The 27,408-nt window shown below is 48.7% G+C and overlaps 2 protein-coding genes across 2 annotated transcripts in view; one reads left to right on the forward strand and one right to left on the reverse strand.

Moving 5' to 3' along the window:
* The window catches only part of LOC135399903 (uncharacterized), a 41,688-nt gene extending 30,866 nt beyond the window's left edge, over window positions 1-10,822 (reverse strand). The window contains exons 1-2 of the mRNA XM_064631639.1: window positions 10,654-10,822; window positions 1,079-1,153 (exon numbers count right to left, since the gene is read on the reverse strand). Of these exons, the coding sequence (XP_064487709.1) occupies window positions 1,079-1,153; window positions 10,654-10,698 (120 nt within the window). The 5' untranslated portion in view covers window positions 10,699-10,822. The remainder of the gene's footprint in view (window positions 1-1,078; window positions 1,154-10,653) is intronic.
* Window positions 10,697-18,659, forward strand: LOC135399907 (uncharacterized). Its single transcript, XM_064631641.1, has 2 exons — window positions 10,697-10,779; window positions 17,888-18,659. Exons 1-2 carry the CDS (start codon window positions 10,697-10,699, stop codon window positions 18,657-18,659), a joined length of 855 nt encoding a protein of 284 aa, XP_064487711.1.
* The last annotated feature ends 8,749 nt before the right edge of the window (window positions 18,660-27,408 follow it).

Below are 27,408 nucleotides of genomic sequence, written 5' to 3' on the forward strand. Positions count from 1 at the left end.
TGATTAAAATTCGTTGCGTATTTACACAAACATTTACGAAGCGGCGACACGAAAACCCTTCAGTGCCATGAAAGTCGGTACCTTCGGCTGATTTCGTTGTCATGATTGAGCTCAGCCAGATTGAATAATTAACTAGCGCGGCACTTCATGAACCACAAAAGTTAGAAAAGAACAAAGAAAAGAAAAGAAATGTAGACCTGTGTTTAATTTCACCGTTTCTTCCTGTGCTTCATGCTTCTTTTTATCTACCAGGTTACCGACACAGAATGTATTCTTTCAGGGCATTCCTCAATAGTTATGCAAACCATCGCCCGCCGTGCAAGATGATATGAGATACACAGCAATTGGAGTTACGTATATTATGGTGTCTTAAGGGTGTCTGAGGTATCCTCTGGCGGCTTAAAGGAGCGCTAAAACGCAAAGACATCTTGTTTTGAAATGAAAGTACGTGTTTCAATCAGTATAATGCGAGCAAAGTTAGTTCCCACAGCGCTACGCTGTAGAAGGAAAACTCAGTGAAAACAGAGCCGTGTTTGGGGGCAACGAATGGGATCCACAGGAAGCGACGATTGGCGGCATCCAACGAGACAACAGGACAAGCGCGTGCTTTACCTATCATGGCCGTGGGGATTTGGAACGGGTCCGATCGTAGTGTTCCGTATATGCGCGGCATGATGCGCACTGCTTCATTTTTCAATACCGATTCACTGCTCTACAGCTCTCGCAGGCGTTCCACCGACAACATCCATTTTCACGTCCTTCGGGCAGCGACGCCAGCCCGCTTCGCAACGAGCAACCATGTTTTTCGACGGGACTGGCATGGCACGCGCGTGCACGCGCAGCATGCAATAAAAACACCGATGTACGAGCTGTAACGAGGCACAGTCGTTAGCGCCGAAGCAAGAAAGAGTCCTGTATATTTTTGATGGAAATCTGGTAACGGAATGAATCAAAGGTTTGAATTATGATAACAAGTAGAAAATTAACATAGCGTAGAACGTGATTGGAAGTGAACTTGTTATCGCATTCTAGTGGACCTTTTAGGGCGAGTGTCTTAAAAATAGTGGTTGCAACTTACGACACCGATGGCATCAAAATAAGCCTTGACGTAATGCAGCCCAAACTCTTCACTGCTGATGGCTGTTCCAGGGCTCTGCGTACAAGAGGTATATATATAATACTTAGAGGACTACATTAAAAAAAGCTACCTGCCTAAGTACCTTCCTAAGGAACGCAATGGTGCAGTAAAAAAGCATGAGTTTGGGCAATAAAGAACGGTACTGCATCATTTACTTCACACAAAATAGGGAACGTATATAGTATACACCACAGACGTGGGAAAATTGAGAGGGAAAGGACGGCGAGGGACAGAGGGAAGACGGGTCAAGTACAGCACGAAACAGAGTTAACTGGAACGCCGCTTCGACCGACGGAGCAAGAGGGGAGCCACCCTGGCGGCCTTTAGCAGAATTAAAGGGAGAGGGCGTTTCGACATTTCCATTCCAGTCGGAGGGGTGTTCGTTGTGGTGTGCCGAATAGCGCCCAATCAAGCTGGCGTTATCAAGGCTGCGCCTGTTTGTGTTTTGGATGGGCGATTGTGTCTGAGATAATGCGGAGAATCGACGTCATGGCACGCACCTGGAAACAAGTTGGCGCATGGGCACGCACCATCCGAATCGCTCATTGTGTGATCGAATGAAATTAATAACAATTTCTCTCTTTCGCAAAATTTACTGTGCTCAGAATAGAGGATGCGAAGAGGCTTTAAATAATTAGCGATGGGAATCGCGAAACCATCGTAATGAGTTTTTAAATAATAATAAAACGATGCTTTCATGGTGTAGAATCTCGCGTTTCTCGGGAGTTTCTCACTTCAGTTTCCGTCAGCAGAGGTTCGTTTCGTACATCGACTGCACGTTCCCCAAATTTGCCCTCCCACCTTTCGTAAATCGCATTTTGATTTTTTTTTGTCCCACATCAATCCTTTTTCTAAAAATTTTCCTCATCTCGATCACTTCACCTTAATTTTAATTTTGGAAGTTTGGAGAGGTGAGAGACGACAGGTTCGCACGTGCTAACCCGGCGCGCACCATCGGGATATCATCGATTCTTCGCAATCCCTCAGACAGGGTCGCCCAAAACAAACGAGCCCAGCGTTGATAACGCCAACCTGATTGCGCACCCGTTTATTTCTACTAAACGCCGCCAGGGTGGCTCCCCCCTGGCTCCGCTGTTCGAAGTGGAGTTCCAGTTAACTCTGCTTCGAGCTGTACAACAAGGTCATCACAAGACTTCCACATAATGGTACTATAAGCCAGATGGATATACACTGAGGGCACGCTAACAGAACTGCCCAAGCTTGGGTGTTGTTGCCAAGATAGGGATTAACCTATCGAGTCGGTGGCACCGACAGAATGTGGGTCACCTGAAAATGGCGCATTGACCACTTGACGTCATAACGTCATCACGGGGTCGGCGATTCTGTCGAGAGAGAACGTGGTTAGGGGTGGTAAGTAGGGAGTCCACGTTACTCGTCGGGGGCGCTGCGGGCGTCGGAGATGTAGTGACCCCAGGGGTGACACAAGCCCGCCATTGTTGTACCTACCCTCAAGCGGGTGTCTACGGCAAAACTGCCTTCTTGTCCTGGTCGCACGTTATAGAAAACGTCATTTTGAGGTCATGTGACTTTGTTTACATGCCGTTTGCCGCCTGCCGCATATCTCCGTCGTTGCCAGCGTGAACTATGCGGTGCTTCTTCCACAACGCAGTAGCTCGTTTCTCATTAGTTTAAGTACATCGCATCGGCACAGTGAGTCGTAACGCGCGGTCGTCATCACATCTTTCTAAGTCTTCAACATTACGAGGCCTTATGTTCAAAACTGCGCGTTTTACTGCGATATTATCGGATAAAAATAATTACTGTGATCGAAAGACATTCAAAACGTCGCGCAGAAACAACAACCGCATTGTTTACATACGGTTGGGCCGCCGATCACGGGCGCAGCCATCTTTAAGGTCAGGTGTGCCTTTACGCTTGCTGTGACGTGCGACCAGGACCTGTCCAGGATGCATTGCGTTCGCCGAGAACGCTTTCGTCTACGGAGCGATACATTGGGTGCCATCCATGTGGGACTGACGGCGGCGGCAGGCGCAGCAGCGGGTGCTGCCGATGCGAGCAGTGCATGGAGCGTACTAGCAAGGATGTCGTCACGGTAAAAATAATACTGTGTAAACATGGTGTAAATGGTGGTACGGTGTAAACACGGTGTAAAAATAATAACGGTGCTTTAGCGACACTCGAAGCAGCGCAGAGCATTTTAACTCTGATACGATACTTTTACTTTTTGGCCAGTTAATAACGCGTTTGCAACTGCAGTATGCAGTAAGAGGATATAACGGCGCTGTTGATTTTCATACACTTAGTTATTGTTGGTTTGCGTATAGTGGATGCTGACTGTGATATGGGGAGCGACTGCGGCACCTGGGACGCTGTCACAATGCATTGGCGCTCCGTTAACCGATGGTTAATATTATATAATACCTAAAGCCGATATGGTTTTGACAGTTGGGCCGGTGAAGTTTTGACCCTTTTTCATGCGATTTTAATACACACAGTTTTTGTGATTCGAAATCCGCGCGTATGTATTTCCGTACGCAACGCACGAAGAACGGTGGCGTGTTCCATGGATGCGATGATATAACTGGCTGCTATACCCTGTAGATGGGTGGAAATCCAGTGAACCGGTGGAGATGTAGGAAGGGAGTTGCTTCAGCACAGAAGCCGCCGATATTTCGAACAGAGACTGTTCTTCTTCTGGGCCCAGAAGAAGAACAGTCTCTGTTCGAAATATCGGCGGATTCTGTCCTGAGGCAACTCCCTTCCTATTATATCCTGTAGTTTTTCTGATCAGCATTGCATGTAATTTATGCCGTCTGTCGCTCATATATTTAGTTCTAGTTTCACGTATCTGTAATGTGCAATATATTATTGATGACGTACCAATATGTCCACCAATAATATTCTATATGTGCTGTGACCTACGAGTGCATTACGGAATCCTGCAGCTCTAGTTATTTTGTAGGGGATTACGTAGAGTCTTAATCCGTAACTGTATTCTCTATTTCCTATGGCTGTGTTGTCTACAGCATTATGCAGAAATTTATGAGCGAGCGTCAACAGCAAGCCCCTCGCGGCTGTTCTTGAACACGTATAATATTTAAAAAAACGTCATTATTTTAGTCGCATAACGGAGCGTTCGCAACTGCAGTATGTATCAAAGGAGGTAAGAACTCCTATATTCAGGTATATTTACTTACGGGTGTAATATGTGTAACACTGATCTTCTACGTTCGTTTCGTAATTCTACGTACAATTTATTGTTCAATTCTTGTCCTTCATAACGTGTGCAGCATTAATGCAAAAACTCACTCTTTTTTTTTGGGATACGGGCGAGTAGACGCAGTGCCATCCAGGATACCTCTATCCATTGCTACGTCACTTGAAGAATTGTAGCACCCAATCAGACGCCAACGCCGAGGTACATATAACGTTCTGCTCAACGCACTTCACCACATAGCACGCTCGTAGCCAACTATCATCCCGAAAAAGGACGTTCTCATCCCTGTTATGTTGAAAACGGGAGGCGGAGCCTATTTCGTAGCCATAATGCTGCACGTAATCGTATACAATAGGTTCCGCCTCCCGTTATCAACAAATCAGGAGCGAGAACATTGTCATTTGAGATGATGGTTGACGAGCGGCGTGCCACATCTGGTGAAGAGACGGACCAGTCGGGTTCATTTATACATAAGGTTATACAAAAGTCAACAAGTTAAAATCGCCGTTTGGAGCCGGCACAGTCGGCGGGCCTGCTCAGTAGAGTTCATAGCCGCTTTAACACCGTGATTTTTTTTTTGTAGCTACTATGACGGTGACGTAAGCTACACAATAATGTTTAGAATGAAAGCTTTTGTAACTGCAGTATGCATGTGTTTGCTACGGTCTTTGGTATCAGCAAAGAAAGCGTTTCTTATGAAGGTGCGATTTTATTACGGAGGTGCCTTCTTTTATACGTTATGCACTCCATAATGAAGTTGTGTTCCAGCGCAGCATTTTGCAGATATTAGAGTGTTGGTCATTACGCCACATTTCTGTTACTTTGTGTACCATGTACACTGAAATTCACTACCATGGCGCAAGCACTGCGGCGCATTCGTGACAACAAAGCACTTGCGAAAAAAATTACGTTTACGTCATCGTGCGGAAATTCACTGAAGGGACACGCATACACTCTCATCGCACTCTCTCCTACATTTCTTGTAATTCACACACACACGCACACACACATGTATATATACCACGACCATCTCAATAATACACTACCATAACACTCGCCCGTTCGCCTATGGGACTTCCGTCCGTTGCTCCAGGAGCCGAAGTGCCGTATTTACGCGCGGAGCGCCCGCCAGGGGTGCCACCTGCCGTTCCCCAGGAGAGCGCCTGTTATAGCTCAACTGTGTGCAATATGAGTGGTCATTGTGGAGAATTCGTCGTGCGTACATGCTTGTGTATCATCGCAGGTTCTCTGTGCATGTAAAGCTCAGAGCTATGAAACTAAATACTCAGAAATGGGCTGTGCCCTGAAGCGTGAGGTGGCAAGCCAAAACTGTGAAACTCGCGCGCTATATACTGTACATCGTACACATAAACTTAGCAGCAGCACCTTCTGTGTTGGGCCAGTTATCATGCGTTTATAATTGTCAGACGCAAGTGCGTTCGGACTTTACGTTTCGCGTGAGAGGCGTTCCATGTTAACATGCGGGGCAGTTACAGAGAATGGGTGAATGCGACCTTAAGAGATGACTGACACCAGTTACGACGCCCAAAAGAATTTGTTGTATAAGCAAGCACTTCAGTTTTGAATCAGCAGTTGCTTGTTTTGTTTTCCTACTTATTGGTCCTTTTTTTTCGGTTTGCCATTACAAGGCTCTGCTAACCTTTATTACGCTGTTCGGACAGAAGCCACTTTGAGAACTTTTCTTGATGGTGGCTTTTCTGCGACACTACCTTGTGGTGCCTTTTTTCTGTTACTTTCGCACTCGTGGGAGATGCAAGACCACCTAAACTTCGGGATCGTTAAACTTCGGCCTTGAAATGCCGTAAACACGCTGTCGAGTAGTCTGTCGGAAGCAGGGATGGGCAGTATTTAAATATATTGTAATTAAAGTACTACTTAAAAAATATATATATATTGTTACGACGACGACGACGGTGTCGGCAGGGACGAGCGCGTGTCACGCATGGCCATTCTCATTCTGTCCATTAAACCATTGCCATCACCACACTGTGCTGCCCGTGTCATTTGGTGGAGGTGCGGGGCATCCTTCTTCGAAGCACTGTTGTTCTGGCCATCAATGCCCCAGCCCCGATCCCAGGACCACAAGAGACGACGACGACCGGAGACGACAATGAATAAGCCCTGATGATGCCCCCAGCCCCTAAGACGCCCAACGACGCCCACGACGACGGCGCTCAGTGGAGGATACCCTCGGTCCCGACCCTGTGGAGGCAGCACAGCGTCATTCCACCATCGTCCCATCGTCGCCCACCCGTCCATCTTTCGAATGTCACCGTATCGATCCATTCCCATCATCGATCACACCGTCGCCTCGCTCTTCGCCGAGTACATCACTTATTGTGCCCCCGGCAGCATCGCATTCTTCATCTGTCGTGTCCCGGAGGTCACGCCTCGGGGATGGGGCAATGTTACGACGACGACGGCGGTGTCGGCAGGGACGGGCGCGTGTCACGCACGGCCATTCTCATTCTGTCCATTAAACCATTGCCATCACCACGCTGTGCTGCCCGTATCAATATATATGACACGTATTTATGTTTTGTATCTAAATACATAGTAGAAAAACGTATTTATAATTATATTTAAATATCCGTTTGGGGGTATTTATTCTTGTAAATACTTTATAAATACTCCTAAATATATACTCTTCAAAAATATACAAATAGTAATAATAAATAAAAATATATATTCCTAAAAATATACTGACTCATGTCTTAAATATGCTGCGCTTTTGACCTTTTGGAAAGAAGGGCGAGTTTAGGGCGCAGTGTTTTGTCTAGCATGCAGCCGAAAAACGATTTTAGATGGGGAGTTCTTCCCTGTTGTTGGAGAGAACAGTCGCGGCTGATTACCTTGTAGTACCAAGCATATTGGTCAAATTTAATGCAAGCCTTTGTTCATCGGCACCTGCGAAGATGATGATGTCTTTTGCGAATCAGATTGTACGGCCGAACACAAGACGCCGAAGTGATGCAGTCTTCAAAAGACTTGTAATTTTAAAATTACCATGATAATCTAACAAATAAAGACTATTTTTCCTTGCTGATTTGTTATGATCATCGTTATTTCTGTAGTTCCAGATGACATCCAGATCACAGTATTTATGGCAGTAGTTATGGTGTTTAAATGGTGTATGTGTATTTTGTATTTAAATACTGATATCGAAAAGTGTTTATGAGGAGTATTTAAACACCTCCTGCAACAAAGTATTTTGTATTTATATATTTTATTTTATTGTTGTTATATATTATATATTATTATTTATTATATTTATTATTTTATTATTTATATATATATTTTGTATTTTATATTTACATATTCAAAAGTTGTATTTATGCCCATCCCTGGTCGGAGGCCACGGTTTATCATTCATTCTTTCAGAGAGAGGGGCATAAAAGGTACTCAGCTACTAGATAAAACTATTTATGGTACGCACTGCCGTCGGTAAAGCACACCGTATATGGCATGAAACAATCGCAGTGAAGTTACTTGTGTCAGGACCCAGCTATATATTTCGAGCTACTTGTCCCGTGGGGCAGAATGTGAGCGGAACTCGTGGAACGAAATACTTCGGTCCGACCCTGCCTTCTTCGGCTTGCAAAGCGGGACGGTGCAGTACACCATCACGTCCCACGTCTGACAAACCATGCACTGGAGACAAACACTGGCCACCGCGTGGAAACCAGCAAAGAGCCAAACGCGAATGACGGCAGCGACGGTATCCGCATAGCATGCGTCGTCCTCAGAGGGTCCCGTATTCAGCGCCACAAACGTGCGGCGGCCGCTTGGCGAAACTAAATCAGCGGCGCTGGGGCTAGGTGCGAGTGTTATGCTCGGTATTACAGAGATGGTCGAGGTATATAAACAAGACACAAATTCGAAGCATTTGGTGAGCATGACGGAAGAACTTGTTCTGAGGTTGATGATGATGATGATAATTGGAGGTTTTCGGCGCAAAAGCGACTGAGACCATAGAGCGCCAAAAACTATGGTTGTAAACGACTCAACTTAGGTTCTGAGGTTGGAACATGGAAACACACAAGCACAACACAAGCCTCAAGTTGTCTGGGGCCTGCCGCAAGTTGAGCATCCTGTTGTGCGTGTTTCTTTCTGTGTATCGCCTAAACTGCGGCTCTGAAAAATCGTGGCGCAATGATTTCCACAAAAGGGATGACATCCGCGCTCAACGAAGGCAGAGGACACACCGGACGCGACCGTCTAGAAAGGGGGCGCTTCACATGAGGAGAGAGTTGGCGCTGCGGTCGCCGAGCGAAACTTTAGTACATCAGACCCATGCCAGTTCCCTGAGTTACCGCCGCCGCCACATACCAAGAGAGCCTCTATCATCCGCAGCGTTCCCGCAACGATGGCAGCCTGTAGAAGTGGGCTTCCTACTTCGCACGTCTATGTTCCCGTGTGTTTCCCGACGGGATCGCTGGGCCCGCGATGACGCCTTGACGTCGTGTAGCCAAAGCGCCATCTTCGTATGTCCAGGCACCCGTCGTCGTAATAGTAAAGTCCTCTATTCGTTTGGGATAATCCCTCTCTTATGGGCCTCTTTCGCAGCAATTAAATCAGTGCGAAAGACATGATCATGACATGTCTGTCGGACCACGCTCTTACCACACCCCTTTGTAAATTGTGAAAGAAATTTAAAGCGAAATAATATAGTGCGCAACATACAAAAGCATATAGACAGCACAAGACACAACATAACATGATTTAAAGACTTCCATAAACACCCTGTTCTTTCAAAATATTACTCATCCGTGTATTGACACGAGCGACATACTCACGGAATATTCTAGTGAAAGAAAAAAGCCAAAACACTTCTCACAGAGCCGAAGTTCCGTCTCGTATTATGTTGAACATTCACACGGTGCGAAATATCGGGAGTGGCGTACTGCGTAGTTAGCAGACGACGCTTAGCAGACGACACCGTCAGCTTGTTTTGCTGTCATCTGCTACGGAATATCTGGTGGCTGTGTAGCAGGATATTCCCCACGGTTAGCAGTGTACGTGAAGACATGACGTTGAGCGCTGGCGCTCACGTGATATCAGAAAGCAATGACGCTTTTCCCATCTTCCGCTTCTGGGGGATGTCGCTGGTGTTGTTGTTGTTGCTCCATGAGCGGGATGGCGCTTATCCGTAAGGGAGATTGACCAGGACTAATGAGGTGCGATCATCAGGATGGTAAAAACGAGTTAGAATACATGATATCCCCGACAATTAAGAAGAAGAAGAAACGTTCGCGCTCGCGCGCATTCGTGTACTTCCAGTGCACAAGGAAATGTGGACTAGGTCAATGCATGAACGATACTAAAGGCACTAGTATATACCAGTGTATTACATAACGCCGTTGCAAGGAACGGCACAACTCATATCGGAAACATTCTTCCGGCATCGAAACTGTTTAAAACTGGAATCGCAAAAGCATGTACAGACTATTCGATATGTTGGTTGGAATTTGCAATAGGGGTCGCTCAAACTCCTCGTCTGCCATCTTACTGAGGTTTCTCCAACCGTACACTGGTACGCGCCAGGCGAACCAGTGACGATGAATAAAAGTAAGAAATATGGCCGGTGCAGAAGAGGGGGGGGGGAGGCACTATGAGAGTATATGCATTGGTAACGACACGGAGATCGCGTTACCACAAATTTGTAGCCGAAATACTATTCCGGTATCTACTTAAAGAAAAAAAAGTATCGCGACCCACACTGTGTTGCCGAACATAGAGTATCGATTCGATTACGGTAACGGCGTTGCGTACGTACTCAATTACCTACGAAATTAATCATGAAAGATGGAAGTCACTGAAAAGCTTAGCCAACTGTATGGTTCTTAATAGTTTACACCTTTTAGTATCTATTAGGGGTGTAATCCAAAAGTGCGGAAACTCACATCTTTTAGGGTGCACTATAACACCGTTTTTCCACAGGTTATAGCCTGTTTTTTGAGGGTGTAGCCTGTGGAAAAGGGTGTTATATTACACCCTAAAGGGAATGAGTTATCGCCCGAATGGATTACACCCGTAATACACCCTAAATGATGTAAAAAATTAAGAGTGATTACTCGAACCCACATCTTCTGGATTACCGGTCCAGAGATCTACCAATTGAGCTAAGCCCTTCAGCTAAACTTGGTAGAACGCTGGACCGGTAATCCAGAAGGTGTGGGTCCGAGTCCTACAGCTGGCCATTCTTTTCAGTGACCTCCATCTTTCATCGTAGTATACTGCTTTGTACAGCCGACCAGTAGAGCCCTCTGAACCTAATCTTCTCAAGTTTGCTTACCAGCATGAGTGTCCACACTAAGAGCAGTAGTAACGAAGCGTACATGACGAAAATTCTATGCCACGCAGCGAGAGGAAACCTAAACGAGTTTCAAGAGGGGTGCCCTGCAGACCAGTTACTGCATTTGTGAGTGAGTTATTAAAACGAGCTCGCCGTTTCTCTTCACGCAGGTGGTGCGCATTAGCGCGAGTATACTAATTTGAAGTCGTGACGTCAGCCGGGCGAACCCAATTTCTTTTCGTCCTTTATTGAGCAGTTGCTGTTATACTGAGCGTAGTTAAAGCCACATGGTAATTTCAACGGTGTTTGCTGTCCAGGTGTTGGCAGCCCGTACATAAAGTGAACACGCGCGAAATTGGATGTTTTAAGCAGGCCGTATACGGTATTTACGGGTCACTAGCGTACGTTTTACTCATAAACACGGCGCCGTGGTGAAGGTTCGTTATTACGAAGAGAAATTGTAGTGATTCAACTCTCCGCTCTTAAAACATAACTTCACCACATAGCACGGTGAAGTTCCGCCATTGCACAGATTGATAACCACCACGAGACAATTGATGTTCTGAGGCTGGAACACATATATCATAGAATATCAATTTCGCGATACCCCCCACCCCACCCGAATTTATGTAATGCGCGGGTCCGGATGCTTTTTTATAGCAACTAACATAACTGCATAGTGTCAGCAAAAGGGGTACTGCGCGCGTTCTTAAACAATTATTGGCCAGAACGGTGTTAGCCAAAGTGGTGGTTTGCTGAGAGCGTGCTATATGCGGTGAAGTCCTGTTTTAAGAGACTATCGAACATATGCTGACATAATGGCGCGCATATCACAGTAAATCATTTTACACCTTTTTTGAGTAAACTGCTTCTCCTATAACTGACTCCTTTTTTCACACCAAAGTGGCTGGTGTATTTTAGTACGGCGTTTACTGAAGTATATTATATAGGAATCACTCCTACAATAGTAGATGGGTAGAAATCCAGCGAACCGGTAGAGATGTAGGAAGGGAGTTGCCTCAGGACAGAAGCCGCCGATATTTCGAACAGAGACTATTCTTCTTCTGGGCACCATCTTCATCATTGGCATGGTATTTAAAGGGTTAGGTGTGACGTGTTTAAAGGTTCATGCGAATTGTCGGTCAACAGCCCGGGGGGAAGAAAGGGTCCCTACGGGCTTCTATGGCCGGAGTGAATGGCTGCTTTGTTAAGAGTATGGAGGGGATTATGTGAACGTAGTGATCTAGGCTACAGACCGGTTACAGAAAAATGGAAGGTTCACGAACACGTGGACGAAACGGGACAACAGAAAAGAATTGGCAAGCATAGTGAAAGATAAGGAGGTTAGTGGTTACGTGGGGAAAATTCCAGAACGAGCAGTTTTTTTTTTTAATATATATTTGTAATACAAAGTTGTGGCATGCAATAAAGAAAGCAGAAAGCAGTGGTCATGCAGAACATAACAGATGATAATGGAGGTAGAAGGGAAAAGCATATTTTATTTGTGAAGTGTTTCTAGGGTGCCTGATTTGTTGATACCAGACGGGTGAAGAGCGTTGAACTTGTATATGAGATAAGACTCCCTATCACGTCTGTCACGAGTGGATCTAAACCCGGTTTCTAGAATATATAGTTTAATGTTGTCAAAATTGTGACCAGGAACGTTAAAGTGTTCGGCGACTGCTTTGGGGAGTTTGTTGGACGTGTCGGTTCTGTGTCCGGTAAGGCGGTTGTTCAATTGTTTGCCGGTTTCACCAATGTATTGCATAGAGCAGTCGCCGCATTCAATGCAATATATGACATTGGAGCTTGTGCATGTGAATGCGTGGTTAACGGGGTGGGTGTAATTGCTCGCAGTGCTTTTGATGGAGTTAGCGTGTTGAACGTGCTTGCATGTTTTGCAGCGCGGGAGTTTGCAGGGCCGTGTTCCCGTGTACGGGGCGCTCGTTTCGCTGATTTTGGCATTGACCAAGGAGTCTGCTAGGTTTTTTGCGCGTCGGTATGTCACCTGTATGGGATGGGTGAATATATTGCTAAGTCGGTCATTGCTTTGGAGGGGGGGCTCGTGCTTCTGTAGAATGGCTTTGATGTTTGGAAGTGCGTTGGAATATCTTGTGATGGTATTGGCACGATGATATTGGATGGATGGATGGTATTGGTATGATGGTGTGTATTTGGCACGCGTCAGGATTTTTTCGGTTTTCCAGAACCTCGTTTCGATCGAGTGTGAGTGCCTTGCGACGGAATTCGGTTAGGAGGGAGTCTGGATAGTTCCTTTGGGCAAGTGTACTGCAGAGTTCGTCAAGCTTCTCAGCGTAACCTGTGTCGTCTGAACAAATTCTGCGTAGTGTTACACTCTACCCATTAGGAATTCCAACCTTACAGTGGCGCGGGTGGTGACTCTTGAAGTGAAGGTATTGTTGTTTGTCAGTTGGCTTTTTGTACAGGGTTGTGATGAGGTTGCCGCTGTCTAGTGATATTGTGGTATCGAGGAAGTTAATTAAGTGAGTTGACTGTTGTGATGTGAACTTTATGGTGCTATGCGCGGTGTTCAGTAGATCTACGAACTTTTGAAATTCATGTTCCCCGTGTTCCCATATTATCAGTATATCATCGATGTATCGAAGGTACACAGTGGGTTTTAATGAGAGGGCGCTGAGAACTTTGTTTTCCAAGAAACCCATGAATATATTTGCGTATGTGGGTGCAACAGGTGTGCCCATACTTGTACCGTGTACTTGTAGGTAGTATTCGCCTTTGAACTCGAAGTAGTTCAGTTTAAGGACCAAGTCCATTAGAGCGAGTATGGTTTCCGTGTCTTTTCTGGTGTTTGTTGTAGAAAGGGTATTGCAGAGGGCTGTGATTCCGTCGTTGTGTGGGATGTTAGTATACAGTGATGTCACATCTAGCGTGGCTAGTATTGTGTCCCTACCAAATGTACGAGTGTTGTTTATATCTCTGATTATTCTGAGGAGGTGGGGTGTGTATTGTACGTGCGATGGCAGTGTTGTCGGAATATGGTTTAAATAGTGGTCCAGGAATTTCAAGAGTCTTTCTGTTGGCGTGTTGTTATTAGATACAATTGGCCTGCCGGGGATGTCAGTCGTATAGAGCTCGTTGGCGTGTACCTTGTGGATTTTGGGCAGTAAATAGAAACGACCTGCGCCTGTGTTTGATGGGGTGAGATATCTGAGGTCATCACGTGTGATGAGCTTTCGTTCGTGGAGGTCCTGTATGGTATGGGTTAGTAGCGCCGTGTACTCCTTTGTTGGGTCATGCTCCAGTTTGAGGTAGTGTTGCGTATTGTTGAGTTGCCTATGAGCTTCAGAAATATATTTATCTGTGGGCCAGATGACGATACTCCCACCATTATCTGCGGGCTTGATAATGATATCATCTCTGTGAGCTAGCGCTTTGATGATGTCACGCTGTGTTTTAGTGAGGTTGTGACCACGCGAGCTTTGGAAAATACTGCGAAGGATGTCGTTGCTTACTTGTTTAATGTACAGGTCTAATGCGGGTTCTCGGCCGTGATTTGGTGTCCAGGTTGATGGTAGTCGGAGGTCGTTGTTGTTTTCTTGTGTTGTATCAGCGGAGAATTCTCTAAGGCGTAGCCGTATAGCAAAGTCTGATATGTCTTTGTGGATTTCGTATTCGTTAACAGAATTGAGTGTAGGGCAGAATGTTAACCCCCTAGAGAGGATTTATAGTTCGTCGCTGGTTAGTGAGCGTGATATATCTATTACGGTGCTTGCGTCAGCGTTTTCTCGGGGTGAGTCAGCGATGTTTCGGAGAGTTCTGGTTGTGGTGCTGGAAATGATTTGTTCGGCTGCTGCGTGTGTCATGTTAGTGGGTCCGGTATCCGTGTCGTTGTTGGAATTAGGTTTTCCGAGTTTTGAGTGTTTCTTGTTAGCTAGCTCGCGGTTGAGTTGTTGAATGTGTAGTTCGAGAGTGTTTGCCTCCGCGTCGGTGAGACTGATATTGTTCATATGGGCCTGGATCGTAGCGAGTTGCGCGTGGCACTGTTCCTTTAATATTTCTAGAAACGTACGGGCTGTGTTGCTAAGGTCTGATGCCCACTCTAGCTCTAGTTCAGGTGTCAGTTTTCCTAATGCAGGGACTGTTTTAGGGGTGAGGCCTTTAGGTACTGTGTTGTGAGCCAGGTGGTGGGTGTAGATCCGTAGATGATGTAGGTATCGGCTACGTTTCTCCGTGAGTTTTCGCATTCGTAGAAAGTTCGTTGACTGCGTGGTAGGCTGGTGATTACATAGTCAACGGTGTTTTCTGCGTGATGTGCGCGTGCGTCGTGTCTGTGGGGTTGGTGGCTGTGGAGACTCGCTGTGTTCCTCGATGTCATCTGTCTGTGTTTGCGTGCTTGTGGTCTTCCGTGTCACCGTTTGCGTGAACTTTGTGTGTGTGCGGCTTGTGTTTGGAGTGTTCTCGTTTGCCGCGTGTGTATGCGTGGGTGCAGTGGTCGTTGTGGTCCCCTTTGATGCCGTGTGTTCGTGTGATCGTGTGTTCTGGCGTGTTTGCGGTGCTGCCACTTAAAGTGTAAGCTGGTTGAGGATGTTGTGTTTGAGCGTTTGTCAGTGCAGGACGGCATCTATGGACCATTAGGTGTTTGATGTTGTGTGCCATAGCTCGTACGCCTGCGTGGTTTGGGTGGATGCCATCCCGAGCGAGATGTGCTTCAGCGTGGTATTCGAAAGCTGCGTGTGTGATAACCATAACGTTGGTGTGTACCTGACGCATGTGGATGAGGTGGTTGTTGACAGCGTGCGCCTTCCTGTTGAACTCGTGTAGCCATGCGTCCTGGTATATGTATGCTCGGTGTTTGTTCTGTCTTCGGGGAAGTATCGTTGTCAGTAGTATTTCAGCGCCTGGTCTGTTGTTTGTGATGAAGGAAACTAGTGCTTCGAATTCCTGCATGACATGTTGTGCTGTCGACCGTGCGATGTCGTTGGTCCCTACGTGGAGTATGAAGTGCGTGATGTTCGGTGGAGCGGCGGTTACATGTGTCATGATGTCTCGTATTCTTGCGCCGCTTGAGAAGTGGATGTGAGGTCCGTGCTCTCCGTGCGGGATGTGTTCGTGTATGTACTTGTAACAGCTATCTCCTAGGAGTGCGACATGTGAGAAAGAGAGGACGGGTTGCTTACCTCCTGAGGCCATCGGATCGTCAGTAGCGAACGTAGATGGGTAGAAATCCAGCGAACCGGTACAGATGTAGGAAGGCAGCACTATTTAAACCATATTCCGACAACACTGCCATCGCATGTACAAGACACACCCCACCTCCTCAGAATAATCAGAGATATAAACAACACTCGTACATTTGGTAGGGACACAATACTAGCCACGCTGGATGTGACATCACTGTATACTAACATCCCACACAACGACGGAATCACAGCCCTCTGCAATACCCTTTCTACACCAAACACCAGAAAAGACACGGAAACCATACTCGCTCTAATGGACTTGGTCCTTAAACTGAACTACTTCGAGTTCAATGGGGAATACTACCTACAAGTACACGGTACAAGTATGGGCACACCTGTTGCACCCACATACGCAAATATATTCATGGGTTTCTTGGAAAACAAAGTTCTCAGCGCCCTCTCATTAAAACCCACTGTGTACCTTCGATGCATCGATGATATACTGATAATATAGGAACACGGGGAACATGAATTTCAAAAGTTCGTAGATCTACTGGACACCGCGCATAGCACCATAAAGTTCACATCACAACAGTCAACTCACTTAATTAACTTCCTCGATACCACAATATCACTAGACAGCGGCAACCTCATCACAACCCTGTACAAAAAGCCAACTGACAAACAACAATACCTTCACTTCAAGAGTCACCACCAGCGCCACTGTAAGGTTGGAATTCCTAATGGGTAGAGTGTAAGACTACGCAGAATTTGTTTAGACGACACAGATTACGCTGAGAAGCTTGACGAACTCTGCAGTACACTTGCCCAAAGGGACTATCCAGACTCCTTCCTAACCGAATTCCGTCGCAAGGCACTCACACTCGATCGAAACGAGGTTCTGGAAAACCGAAAAAATCCTGACGCGTTCCAAATAAGCTTCATCACAAGATATTCCAACGCACTTCCAAACATCAAAGCCATTCTACAGAAGCACGAGCCCCTCCTAAAAAGCAATGACCGACTTAGCAATATATTCACCCATCCCATACAGGTGACATACCGACGCGCAAAAAACCTAGCAGACTCCTTGGTCAATGCCAAAATCAGCAAAACGAGCGCCCCGTACACGGGAACACGGCCCCGCAACCTCCCGCGCTGCAAAGCATGCAAGCACGTTCAACACGCTAACTCCATCAAAAGCACTGCGAGGATTTACACCCACCCCGTTAACCACGCATTCACATGCACAAGCTCCAATGTCATATACTGCATTGAATGCGGCGACCGCTCTATGCAATACATTGGTGAAACCGGCCAACAAATGAACAACCGCCTTACCGGACACAGAACCGACACGTCCAACAAATTCCCCAAAGCAGTCGCCGAACACTTTAACGTTCCTGGTCACAATTCTGACAACATTAAACTATATATTCTAGAAACCGGGTTTAGATCTACACGTGACAGACGTGATAGGGAGTCTTATCTCATATACAAGTTCAACGCTCTTCACCCGTCTGGTATCAACAAATCACAAGGCAACCTAGAAACACTTCACAAATAAAATATGCTTTTCCCTTCTACCTCCATTATCATCTGTTATGTTCTGCATGACCACTGCTTTCTGCTTTCTTTATTGCATGCCACAACTTTGTATCACAAATATATATATATATAAAACTTTGCTCGTTCTGGAATTTTCCCCACGTAACCACTAACCTCCTTATCTTTCACTATGCTTGCCAATTCTTGTCTGTTGTCCCTTTCGTCCACGTGTTCGTGAACCTTCCATTTTTCTGTAACCGGTCTGTAGCCTAGATCACTACGTTCACATAATCCCCTCCATACTCTAACAAAGCAGCCATTCACTCCGGCCATAGAAGCCCGTACGGACCCTTTCTTCCCCCCGGGCTATTGACCCACAATTCGCATGAACCTTTAAACACGTCACACCTAACCCTTTATATACCATGCCAATGATGAGGACGGTGCCCAGAAGAAGAACAATCTCTGTTCGAAATATCGGCGGCTTCTGTCCTGAGGCAACTCCATTCCTACTCCTACAATAGGTTCTTTAAGAGCAACTTTCATCTGTCCGGTATCACGAAATTCTATTACGTCGTCGCAGCGCTCTCTCCATCCGCCGCCGACGAGGTCTATGATGTCATCGCTTCACCACCTGCGGATTGCCCGTACGACAAGCTGAACTCCGCACTTCTCAAGCGAACGACCTGCTCCGACCGCGCACGTCTTCAGCAGCTTCTGTCTGCGGAGGAGCTCGGGGACAGACGCCCCACGCAGCTGTTACGGCGCATGAAACAATTGCTCGGTGACGGAGCTGCTTCCACAAGCGACAGCTTCCTGAGAGAACTCTTTCTGCAAAGACTTCCAAGAAATGTGCAGATGGTCCTAGCCACTACGACAAACCTTTCAACGGACGAGCTCGCCACCCTCGCCGATGCTGTAATGGAGGTTGCTATTCCATCACCCTCCGTAATGCATGTGGAGACACCACACCCTCCTTTCCCAGAGCCCACACCTTCGGCCGTTTCGCAAGTGTCTACCCCCGCACCAACGCAAGACACCTCTCAGCACATGGCCGCCATTGAAAGCTTGACGCAGCAGGTGAACAACCTAACCCACCTTGTCGCGACACTGGCAGCGCGGAGCCGTTCGCCAAGCCCCCGGCGCTTCCGCCGACGATCGCTCACCCCTCGCGGCCGGCGCAGCCCAAGCCCTCGGTCCAACGGCATGTGCTGGTACCACCAGCGGTTTGGCGCCGAGGCCCGGTACTGTTTCCAACCCTGCTCGTGGTCGGGAAACGCCCCGCCCAGTCACTAATGGCGACAAGTGCACCGGGTCAACTCGAAAGTCGCCTTTTCTACGTTGTAGACCGTGTGTCAGGCAGACGCTTTCTCATAGATACCGGTGCCGATGTCAGCGTTATGCCCGCTAGCAAAGCCCATCATAGCCGACAACCGTGTTTCACCCTACGCGCCGCCAACTCCACCACCATCCCGGTATTTGGCCAGCAGTCCCTCACTTTGAACCTGGGCCTACGACGAGACTTCCGATGGATTTTTCACGTAGCCGATGTCTCCCAGGCCATAATTGGTGCTGACTTTCTCACGCACTTTGGACTCCTCGTTGACGTCGCTCGGAAACGCCTTATCGACGCCACCACCCATCTTCAGGTTCACGGCATCCGGCGTCGCATTCCACCCTGCCACAGCCTTTCTTACTGTGCGCCGGCGTCGCCCTACTCCCATATTCTGGAAGACTTCCCTGAGCTCACCAAGCCCCCCGATTGGACTCGCCCGGTCAAGCACGACGTCGTACACCATGTTGTCACTCAAGGCCCGCCCGGTCAAGCACGACGTCGTACACCACGTTGTCACTCAAGGCCCGCCCGTTCACTTTCGCCCGCTCCGCTTGGCTCCCGAAAAGTTCTCCATCGCTAAGGCTGAATTCGAGCATATGCTCGAGCTTGGCATTATCCGACCGTCAAGCAGCAGCTGGGCATCCCCACTCCATATGGTGCCCAAGAAGACGGGAGACTGGCGCCCTTGCGGTGATTACCGTGCCTTAAACCGCGCTACGGTGCCCGACCGATACCCCATCCCTAACATCTTAGACTTCACCGCTAACATCGAAGGCGCCACCGTTTTCTCTAAAATCGACCTGGTGCGCGCCTACCACCAAATACCCATGGCGGAAGACGATATTCCGAAGACCGCCATCATTACACCCTTTAGCCTCTACGAGTTCCTGCGTATGCCGTTCGGCTTGCGTAATGCAGCCCAGACATTTCAACGGTTTATTAACTCCGTCACCTTTGGCCTCCCGTTCGTCTATGCCTACATGGACGATATTCTGGTTGCCAGCGCCACCCCAGAAGAGCACGCCGAGCACTTACGAACCCTCTTCGCTCGCCTACAAGATTACGGCATTGTAATCAACGCCGCGAAAAGTGAATTCGGCGTCCCGGAGCTTGATTTCCTGGGTCACCGCGTTAACCAGCACGGCATCCTTCCTCTGCCCTCTAAAGTCGCCGCCATCAAGGATTTCCCCCGTCCCACGTCCGTCAAACAGTTGAGACGTTTCCTCGGTTTAGCCAACTTCTATCGGCGCTTTATACGATCTTGTGCTGCCACACTGGCCCCGTTGGAAGCTCTACTCTCTTCCCGAAAACGCGACGCCGCCACGCTACCATGGTCCGACGACTCTATCGCCGCCTTCGACAAAATCGGGCAAGACATCGCCGCCGCCTCTCTTCTTGTCCATCCCCGGCACGATGCACCTACTTGCATCATGGTGGACGCTTCGAGCAGTGCTGCCGGCGCCGTCCTGCAGCAGCGAGTTTCTTCTGCTTGGCAGCCCATCGCTTTCTTCTCGCGCAAGTTCAAACCTGCAGAGACGCGCTATAGCACGTTTGGACGCGAGCTCCTGGCCATATTACTAGCAGTGAAGCACTTCCGGCACTTGTTGGAAGGACGATCATTCACCATATATACGGATCACAAGCCGCTTACTCACGCTCTCTCATCTTCTGGTACCGGATATACACCTCGAGAAATCCGGCACCTGGCCTTCATCTCAGAATTCACCAGTGACATACAGCACGTGAGCGGCGTCAACAACCCCGTGGCCGATGCTCTCAGTAGAATATCCACCCTGATCACACCCACTACAGCGCAGTGCTCAGCCGTTCTGTCTCTGGACCTTCTTGTCACTGCTCAGTCATCTGATGAGGAGCTGGCCGTACTGCGCACGAAGCCCGCGTCCAACAGCCTCAAGCTTGAAGATGTTCACCTCCCCGGGGCGACGGCCGCCGTGATTTGCGACACTTCACGGGGCTCGCCACGACCTTTCGTCCCCCTCGCATTACGCCGTCCCATTTTCGATCACTTTCACGCTCTCTCCCACCCCGGCGTCCGAGGCACACGAAAGTTCATAGGCACCCGATACGTCTCGCCGAATATGCACGCTGATATCAAGCACTGGGTGCGCACATGCTTGCCGTGCCAGAGAACCAAGACCCAGCGCCACACCCGTCTGTCGCCAGCACATTTTCTGCCACCTGACGCCCGTTTTGACCATGTTCACATCGACTTGGTCGGCCCACTTCCGCTTTCCCAGGGTTTCAACTACATCTTGACGGCCGTTGACCGTTTCACCCGCTGGCCGGAAGCGGTGCCCATTGTTGACTCCACTGCTCCAACAGTCGCATCCGCTCTTATCAACACCTGGATCTCCCGTTTCGGCGCACCATCCATCATCACGACCGACAGAGGTCGGCAGTTCGAGTCTGCCCTCTTCGCCGCTTTCACGAACGCATTGGGCGCCAAACGTATTCGTACAACAGCTTATCATCCTGCTTCGAATGGGCTCGTCGAGAGACTACACCGACAGCTCAAGATCGCCTTGCGTGCCACTCCTGATACACCCTGGCCCGAAGTACTCCCTGTTGCCCTTCTTGGAATACGCACAGCCCTCCGATCCGACCTTCACTGTACCGTCGCCGAGCTGGTTTATGGCACAACGCTCCGACTTCTCGGTGAATTTTTGTCCGTCCCAGACGACCCGCAACCCGACGCACAACAGGACTACGTATCCCGACTTCGCCGTGTTATGTCTTCGTTGCGTCCGGTGCCAGCCCGCTCGCCTGCCCGGTCCGGTCCGACCTACCGACACCCCGACCTGGATACGTGTTCTCACGTGTTTGTGCGATGCGATGCCGTCAGAAAGCCGCTGCAGCCTGCGTATTCCGGCCCCTTCCCTGTGACCACCAGAACCACCCACCACTTCACCCTCCTTATTAACGGCCGGCAGGACACAGTCTCCGTCCATCGCCTGAAGCCGGCGTTCCTCGACGTGTCCCTCAGCTCGCCCCTTCCCAGCAGCCACAAATCGACGGCACCCTCTTCCGTGGACAACCGCACAGCTCCACCTCTCCACCCAAGTCACCCGATTCCTCGACCACGCCACGTATCCTGGGCACGCAAGCTTGCCAGTTTTCGCTCCCTGCCCCCGGCAGGTCGCTAGGGGGGGAGCCCTGTAGCAGCCGCATCGCCAGTCCCTGACATCCAGCACCTGCCCCGTGGCTCGAGTAAATAAACATCCTCGGGCCAGTTGGAAGCTGGTAACCGAGACAAACGGACTACTGCTTCCTGTCTCCTCTAATTCCAACAACTCCATTATTACTCCGCTTTTATTAGGAGCGTAATCCGTTGAAAACATCATTTTGGAAAAGGGTGTTCTATAGGGGATACCCCAAATAGGGTACTAGCTGCTGCAGGAACTGCAGGTTCGCATTTTCACTTTGGTGGCAAGCACCACACAAAAAAGAAATGCGGTAATTCATGCACTGTGTTGCCTGCCTGCGTATCACGTATAATACCGCACAACTTTGAAATTTGAGTACTTGTGCACTTGTTCGCAAAGTTGATGAGATACTGAAGTTTCGGCAGACTGCTGGCATTGCCTGGATCGCAGCATCGTAACGCCGTCCGCTCTCGTGCAATGAGCGCCGTTCCGATGCGGCGATCACCAGGCGATGCCAGCAACGTGCTCAGGCACCCTCGTGTATTGTCATCAACAGCATGTGTATTGTCATCAAGCAGGAGAGCTACCTATAAGGAGGTAGTCCCTTTTGGACAGACACTAACTTTACGTTGCAGTCCTACAAGCTAGATAATAACACTCTCTAGGAGAGTTTGCTTTTTTACTGACCACACCAGGCGAACAATCCAAACACGGGAGAGCCGCTGCTGAGTGCAGTAAGGTCATAGCGAGCTGGCTAGAACACGATTTGCCACTCACCCTGAACGTGGCGGAAAAGACGAGTAGACGTCAGCCAGCAGCGACAGCACTCCACAAGACCATACAATGCTTGCTCACGGACAATGTGGCTACGAAGCCCTGCCCTGACAGCCTGAAATATAGCTGCGTATCCGAAGTCTGCGCAAACGAAAGCCAGCCGGCAACGACGGATCCAAATTTGAAAGTTGATCTCAGTAATTAATAAAGCCAATTGTTTACGCTAAACGGGCGGGACTGGCAACGGTTCCAAGAACTGCACGGTGGTCCAGTCGACAGTCGTCAACCGAAAAATCTGGGATACTCTGCGCCACAGCAAAAGAGGAACACGACAACGCCTGAAACACTCTGCTCTGTGGTTTCACACATCCCGCAAGACGTGCAACCGTCACAGGGAGATGTGAAAACGGTGTAGTCGCTGACGAAGAGGAAGAACACCGTGGGTAACGTTCCACTGAAGGCTGGCGCGGCGGGCATTCGACGCCAAGGCAGTTTCGTCGGTACCGAAGGAACTGGAGGACCAGACTCCAACTCCCACATAGCTATATAAAAATCGCTGACAGCCCATAATTGGATGTCAGCGTCCGGAAGCTGGAGTCCCAAACGCCGTACAACATCAACACAGGCACTGTATTGATGAGGCAGGACTTCGGACCTAAGCCGAAAGCTATGGCTCTCGACGACCCACCTGGTAGCACCTCCCAGAGTGTACTGCACTATTGCGCACGCCGGGTGTTCGGGAGTGTGCAACGCCTCAAAATAAACGCGCGATTGAAGTGCAAGATATTTGTCGAGCACCACCGGTAAGGCTAAGCCGCCCTGGTCACGTGTACGGTGCAAGCGCGACCACGCGACCCACTCTACCGAACTGCCCCAGAAAAAACGGAACGCGTGCCTAGTGATGGCAGTATGAATTAGTGGTGGTGGCGTGGCAACGACTCCCAGAAACCACAGGCGACTGTAGTACCAGGCCACTAGCAGATGAGCGCGAAAAGTGATGGGCAAATCAACAAACTTAAGCTGCCGCAGGACAGCTCTGGAACGATTAAACACTCGTGGCCAATTTACGCTAGATATACCAGTGAAATCAAAAGTCACACAAAAATTTCGACTTCTGGCCTCACTGGAACACAGAAAGGAGCCCCGCGGGAAGGCTGGAGCTTCAAAAACAGTGCTGCACTCTTTGATCTATTCAGTCTTTCCCCTGAAAGAGCTCAAGCGCCTTCAAAACAGGCCCTAGGGAACGCTCACGAGAAACGATCACAGAGATGTCGTCCGCGAACGCAAAAACAGGTGGGTGTCATCCATTGGGCAGCGGCAATGTAACAGGAAGCGAGTACAGTCTCTCGAGTAGAGGGTTGATGGCAATGGCGTACAAGGCGGGAGAGAGAGAACATCCCTGACGGACCCCACAAGTTGAAAGGGGGACGGCAGTACGCCAGAGACAGAAACAAGGCTTCTAGCGCCCCTATACAACGTTTCCACATACCTGACCCAAGCAACTGCGAACCCATATGCCCTCAGTCGAGAGAACAGGTATGCGTGGCGCACACGATCAAATGCTTTGGACTGATCGAAGGACGCCAGCACAGCGGGGGCATGGCCACTGTTAACCCAGTGGATGTCATCGCGAAGAGACATTCTATGAAGGTCTGAGGATCTGCCGGAGACGGAACATGCTTTGCAAGGATGTAACACCTTCTCCAACAGAAACAGAAACGCGCAATAGAAGAATTTTACCTAAGACCTTATAATCGCTCGTCAGTAAAGTAATCGTACGATAAGCATCTGGGTACAGTTTGCGAGACTTGTCTTTGCACAGAAGAACAACAACACCATTCTGCATGCTGGGGCATAGCAACCCCTGGGCTAAGCAGATGTCAAAAACCCGAATCATGGAAGAACCAATAACACTTCAGAAGTGCTTGTAACCGTGTATTCACACGAGCGTGTTTTCTGACGGCGCAGCGACTGAAGGAGCGAGAGGGGTAAATGATAAGGCGCTGAGGCTACGCCCTTTTGGAACGCCTACACAGATAGTGTTCCAATGTGCTGTCGGCTCAGATGCTGGGGAAGCCGGGGATTACTTTCGCGCTGCGGTTGAACGTTGCAGCATTAATTTTATGTGCACGGCGCTTGGTACACAATGGACGAAAGAAAGCGAAAATTTGTGGCTCTTGTTTTTCTCATTGACGATAGGGAATGCTGCCACGAAAAGAAGCGGTTAAAGAAGCTATGGACGAATGAATGGTTGCTGAGGAAAGAGTACGGTCTGAAAAATACCCTTCTACGGGAGCTACGACACGAGGACCCATTTGTCTACCGCAAGGTTTTGAGCATCGATGCGGCCACTTTTAAATACATTCTGCTCCGCATAGCAAAGCGCAAAAGGAGAGTATAGAGGCCAATATGCGGGACAGTATACTATCCAGTGATCGTCTTTCCGCAACCCGTCTGCAACAGGTTCGTTCGAATTATGTGCGCTTAAACATGCCTCTAAATGCATAAATGTTCGTAAATAAGAGTGAGCGGGAAAGAGTGTAGGAGAGAGTGCTGTGAAAGCTGTGCGTCGTCGTTTTCATGTCGTTGGACGTCTGGAAAACGTCGTTTTTTACCGTGACTCCGCAGCAGTCTGACGATGTTGAGTGTGGTGTAAAGCAGAGACGGCTGTGGCGTAAAGGTCGCACCTTTCGAACACAGTAAAACCAGCTTCACCGCATAGCAGGTTCTGCGCCAATCATTGCCGTGAATGATAGGGCTCTCACTTCTGATTGGAGGACAGAGTGGAGCGTACACCTTTTTGTGTCAATTGTGTGTGTGTCTCTGGTGGTCCCTCTGCTGTACGTTCCGCTAAAGCACGAAACCTTGTCCTCTTTCTGCAGAAGGGAGGTCTTGCTCAACGGCCCATCTAATACTTTGCTCTCCCCGACGAACTCATGCACCCTCAACGCATCTCCACCCTTCATCCTCTATCCTCCATCCGTCTTGCTTTTTTTTTCGGCTAGCTTTGGTAGCTTCCAATCCCTGCGTTTCATTGGCCCCATTGCTTTAGACGTTGGACAGGCCATGTTTTTGTGTCTACTACTCATTCCCAGTAAAACGTTCATCGCGTATACCGGTGGCATAGCGAGGAAGAGTTCACATCCACTCAAACCACCCTTATGATCTGTTTCTTTTCTTTTTCTCTTTTTTTGGTGGGGGTACGTTACCGTCCCATACATACATATAAAATTATGGAACAAAACGAAATTCACGAATTGGCACTTTTTGCATATCGCGTTATATAGGAAGCACCCCTAGTGACTAATTATGAAATAATGTCATGACAAAGCGAGACGCCATCACGTAAGTGTTGCATCTTCAGCACAATAGCTTTGTCCAGGGGTTACTCTAAAGCGCTGTGGCAGTTCTCAAACTGTGTGGCCGCGATGAATGGGAAACACGTAAGAATAGTGAAACGGCGGAAAACTGACTCCCTTTATTACAACTGATCGTTCTCGTTGGTGCTTGCCAGAACACGATGTATGCATACAGTGGCCTCCCGTGAATGCGCTGCATGACGTGATGATGACCCCGGGGTGCTGCCATGTAGGCTTGTGTAATGACAGCCCTAAAATATTATACCATTACATGGTTAATTTATGATGCCAGACAACTATGAATATGCGTGACCCCACAGTGGCCGACTTGGGGATAAAATTTTGCACCCCTTTGTCTTACCCGGCGTGCGATACTGCTCACACATTTCTCGTTTTTAAACCAAACTGCTAGCGTCCTGAGCCGATACCTTTTGGTTTGGAACGCGAATGCTGCCAACTCGTTATTATTAATTAACAGCAACTGATACAACGAATGCGCCGTGAATATGGGGACCCAAAAAGTGTTTTGATGTACACATCTACCGTTGCTTCGACATCCGGGTGTCTCTTTTCCATTTCAAGAGCGATCTTTTCCCACATGGCATGTTTCCTCGGTACATTTCGGTTTTGCTCATCGGCAAGCTTCCACAAGATCGGATGTTGCTCTACCTGGTGTAATAGATAAAAAATAATAGAGCTTGTAACATTGGCAACAGAGGGTGGCTTTCTTTTTCGCTCCGTCCTCCTTCTGCGCGTCAGTCGTCAGATTCTGTGCCCCGCGAACAAACTATCCGTGTGCTTCTTTCTGACGGACGGAGCTGCTGAGCGCAGTGATGTTGCACAAGGCTTCTTGATATCTCGCCAAAAATACAATAAAAACGTGCGCGCTTCATAGATTCTGCTGTGCGATAAGCTCCGCCCGCGACCGAATGGTTGGATGATTGCGTGATAATGCTGCTACCTCCTTCTCCTCCTTCAGTCGCTGCGCAGTCAGAAAAGGCGCTCGTGTGAAAACTCAACTGGGAGGCCATCAATGCCAGGGTACTTTCTGGTCGTCATTAAGGAGACAGACGGAAAAACTTCATGTTGCGTGAGCGGCCCTGAGTCAATACGCTCTATTAGTTTCGCCGGCAGTAGGCACTCTCGGCTGATAACAGGCTCGCCGTGAGGTGACTCCTGATAAAGGGTCGCGCAATGCTCACGCATTGCTTCCTGAATGCCACCAGGATCAGTGTGAGCCGTCAGCTGACCGGAGCTCAGTAATTCGAAAGTCCGCGTTTTCTGCTGCATAGTGCTTGAGTAACACACGGGAGCAATATGCCTCCCGCACCAGCGCACCACATAGTGTTGCGTAACAAATTTGCGTCTGGGCTGCATTCGGAGAGAGGCCGGGCGCCTCCGCACGTCCGCGA

The sequence above is a fragment of the Ornithodoros turicata genome, chromosome 7 (assembly GCF_037126465.1).
Source record: "Ornithodoros turicata isolate Travis chromosome 7, ASM3712646v1, whole genome shotgun sequence".
Lineage (NCBI taxonomy): Eukaryota > Metazoa > Arthropoda > Arachnida > Ixodida > Argasidae > Ornithodoros > Ornithodoros turicata.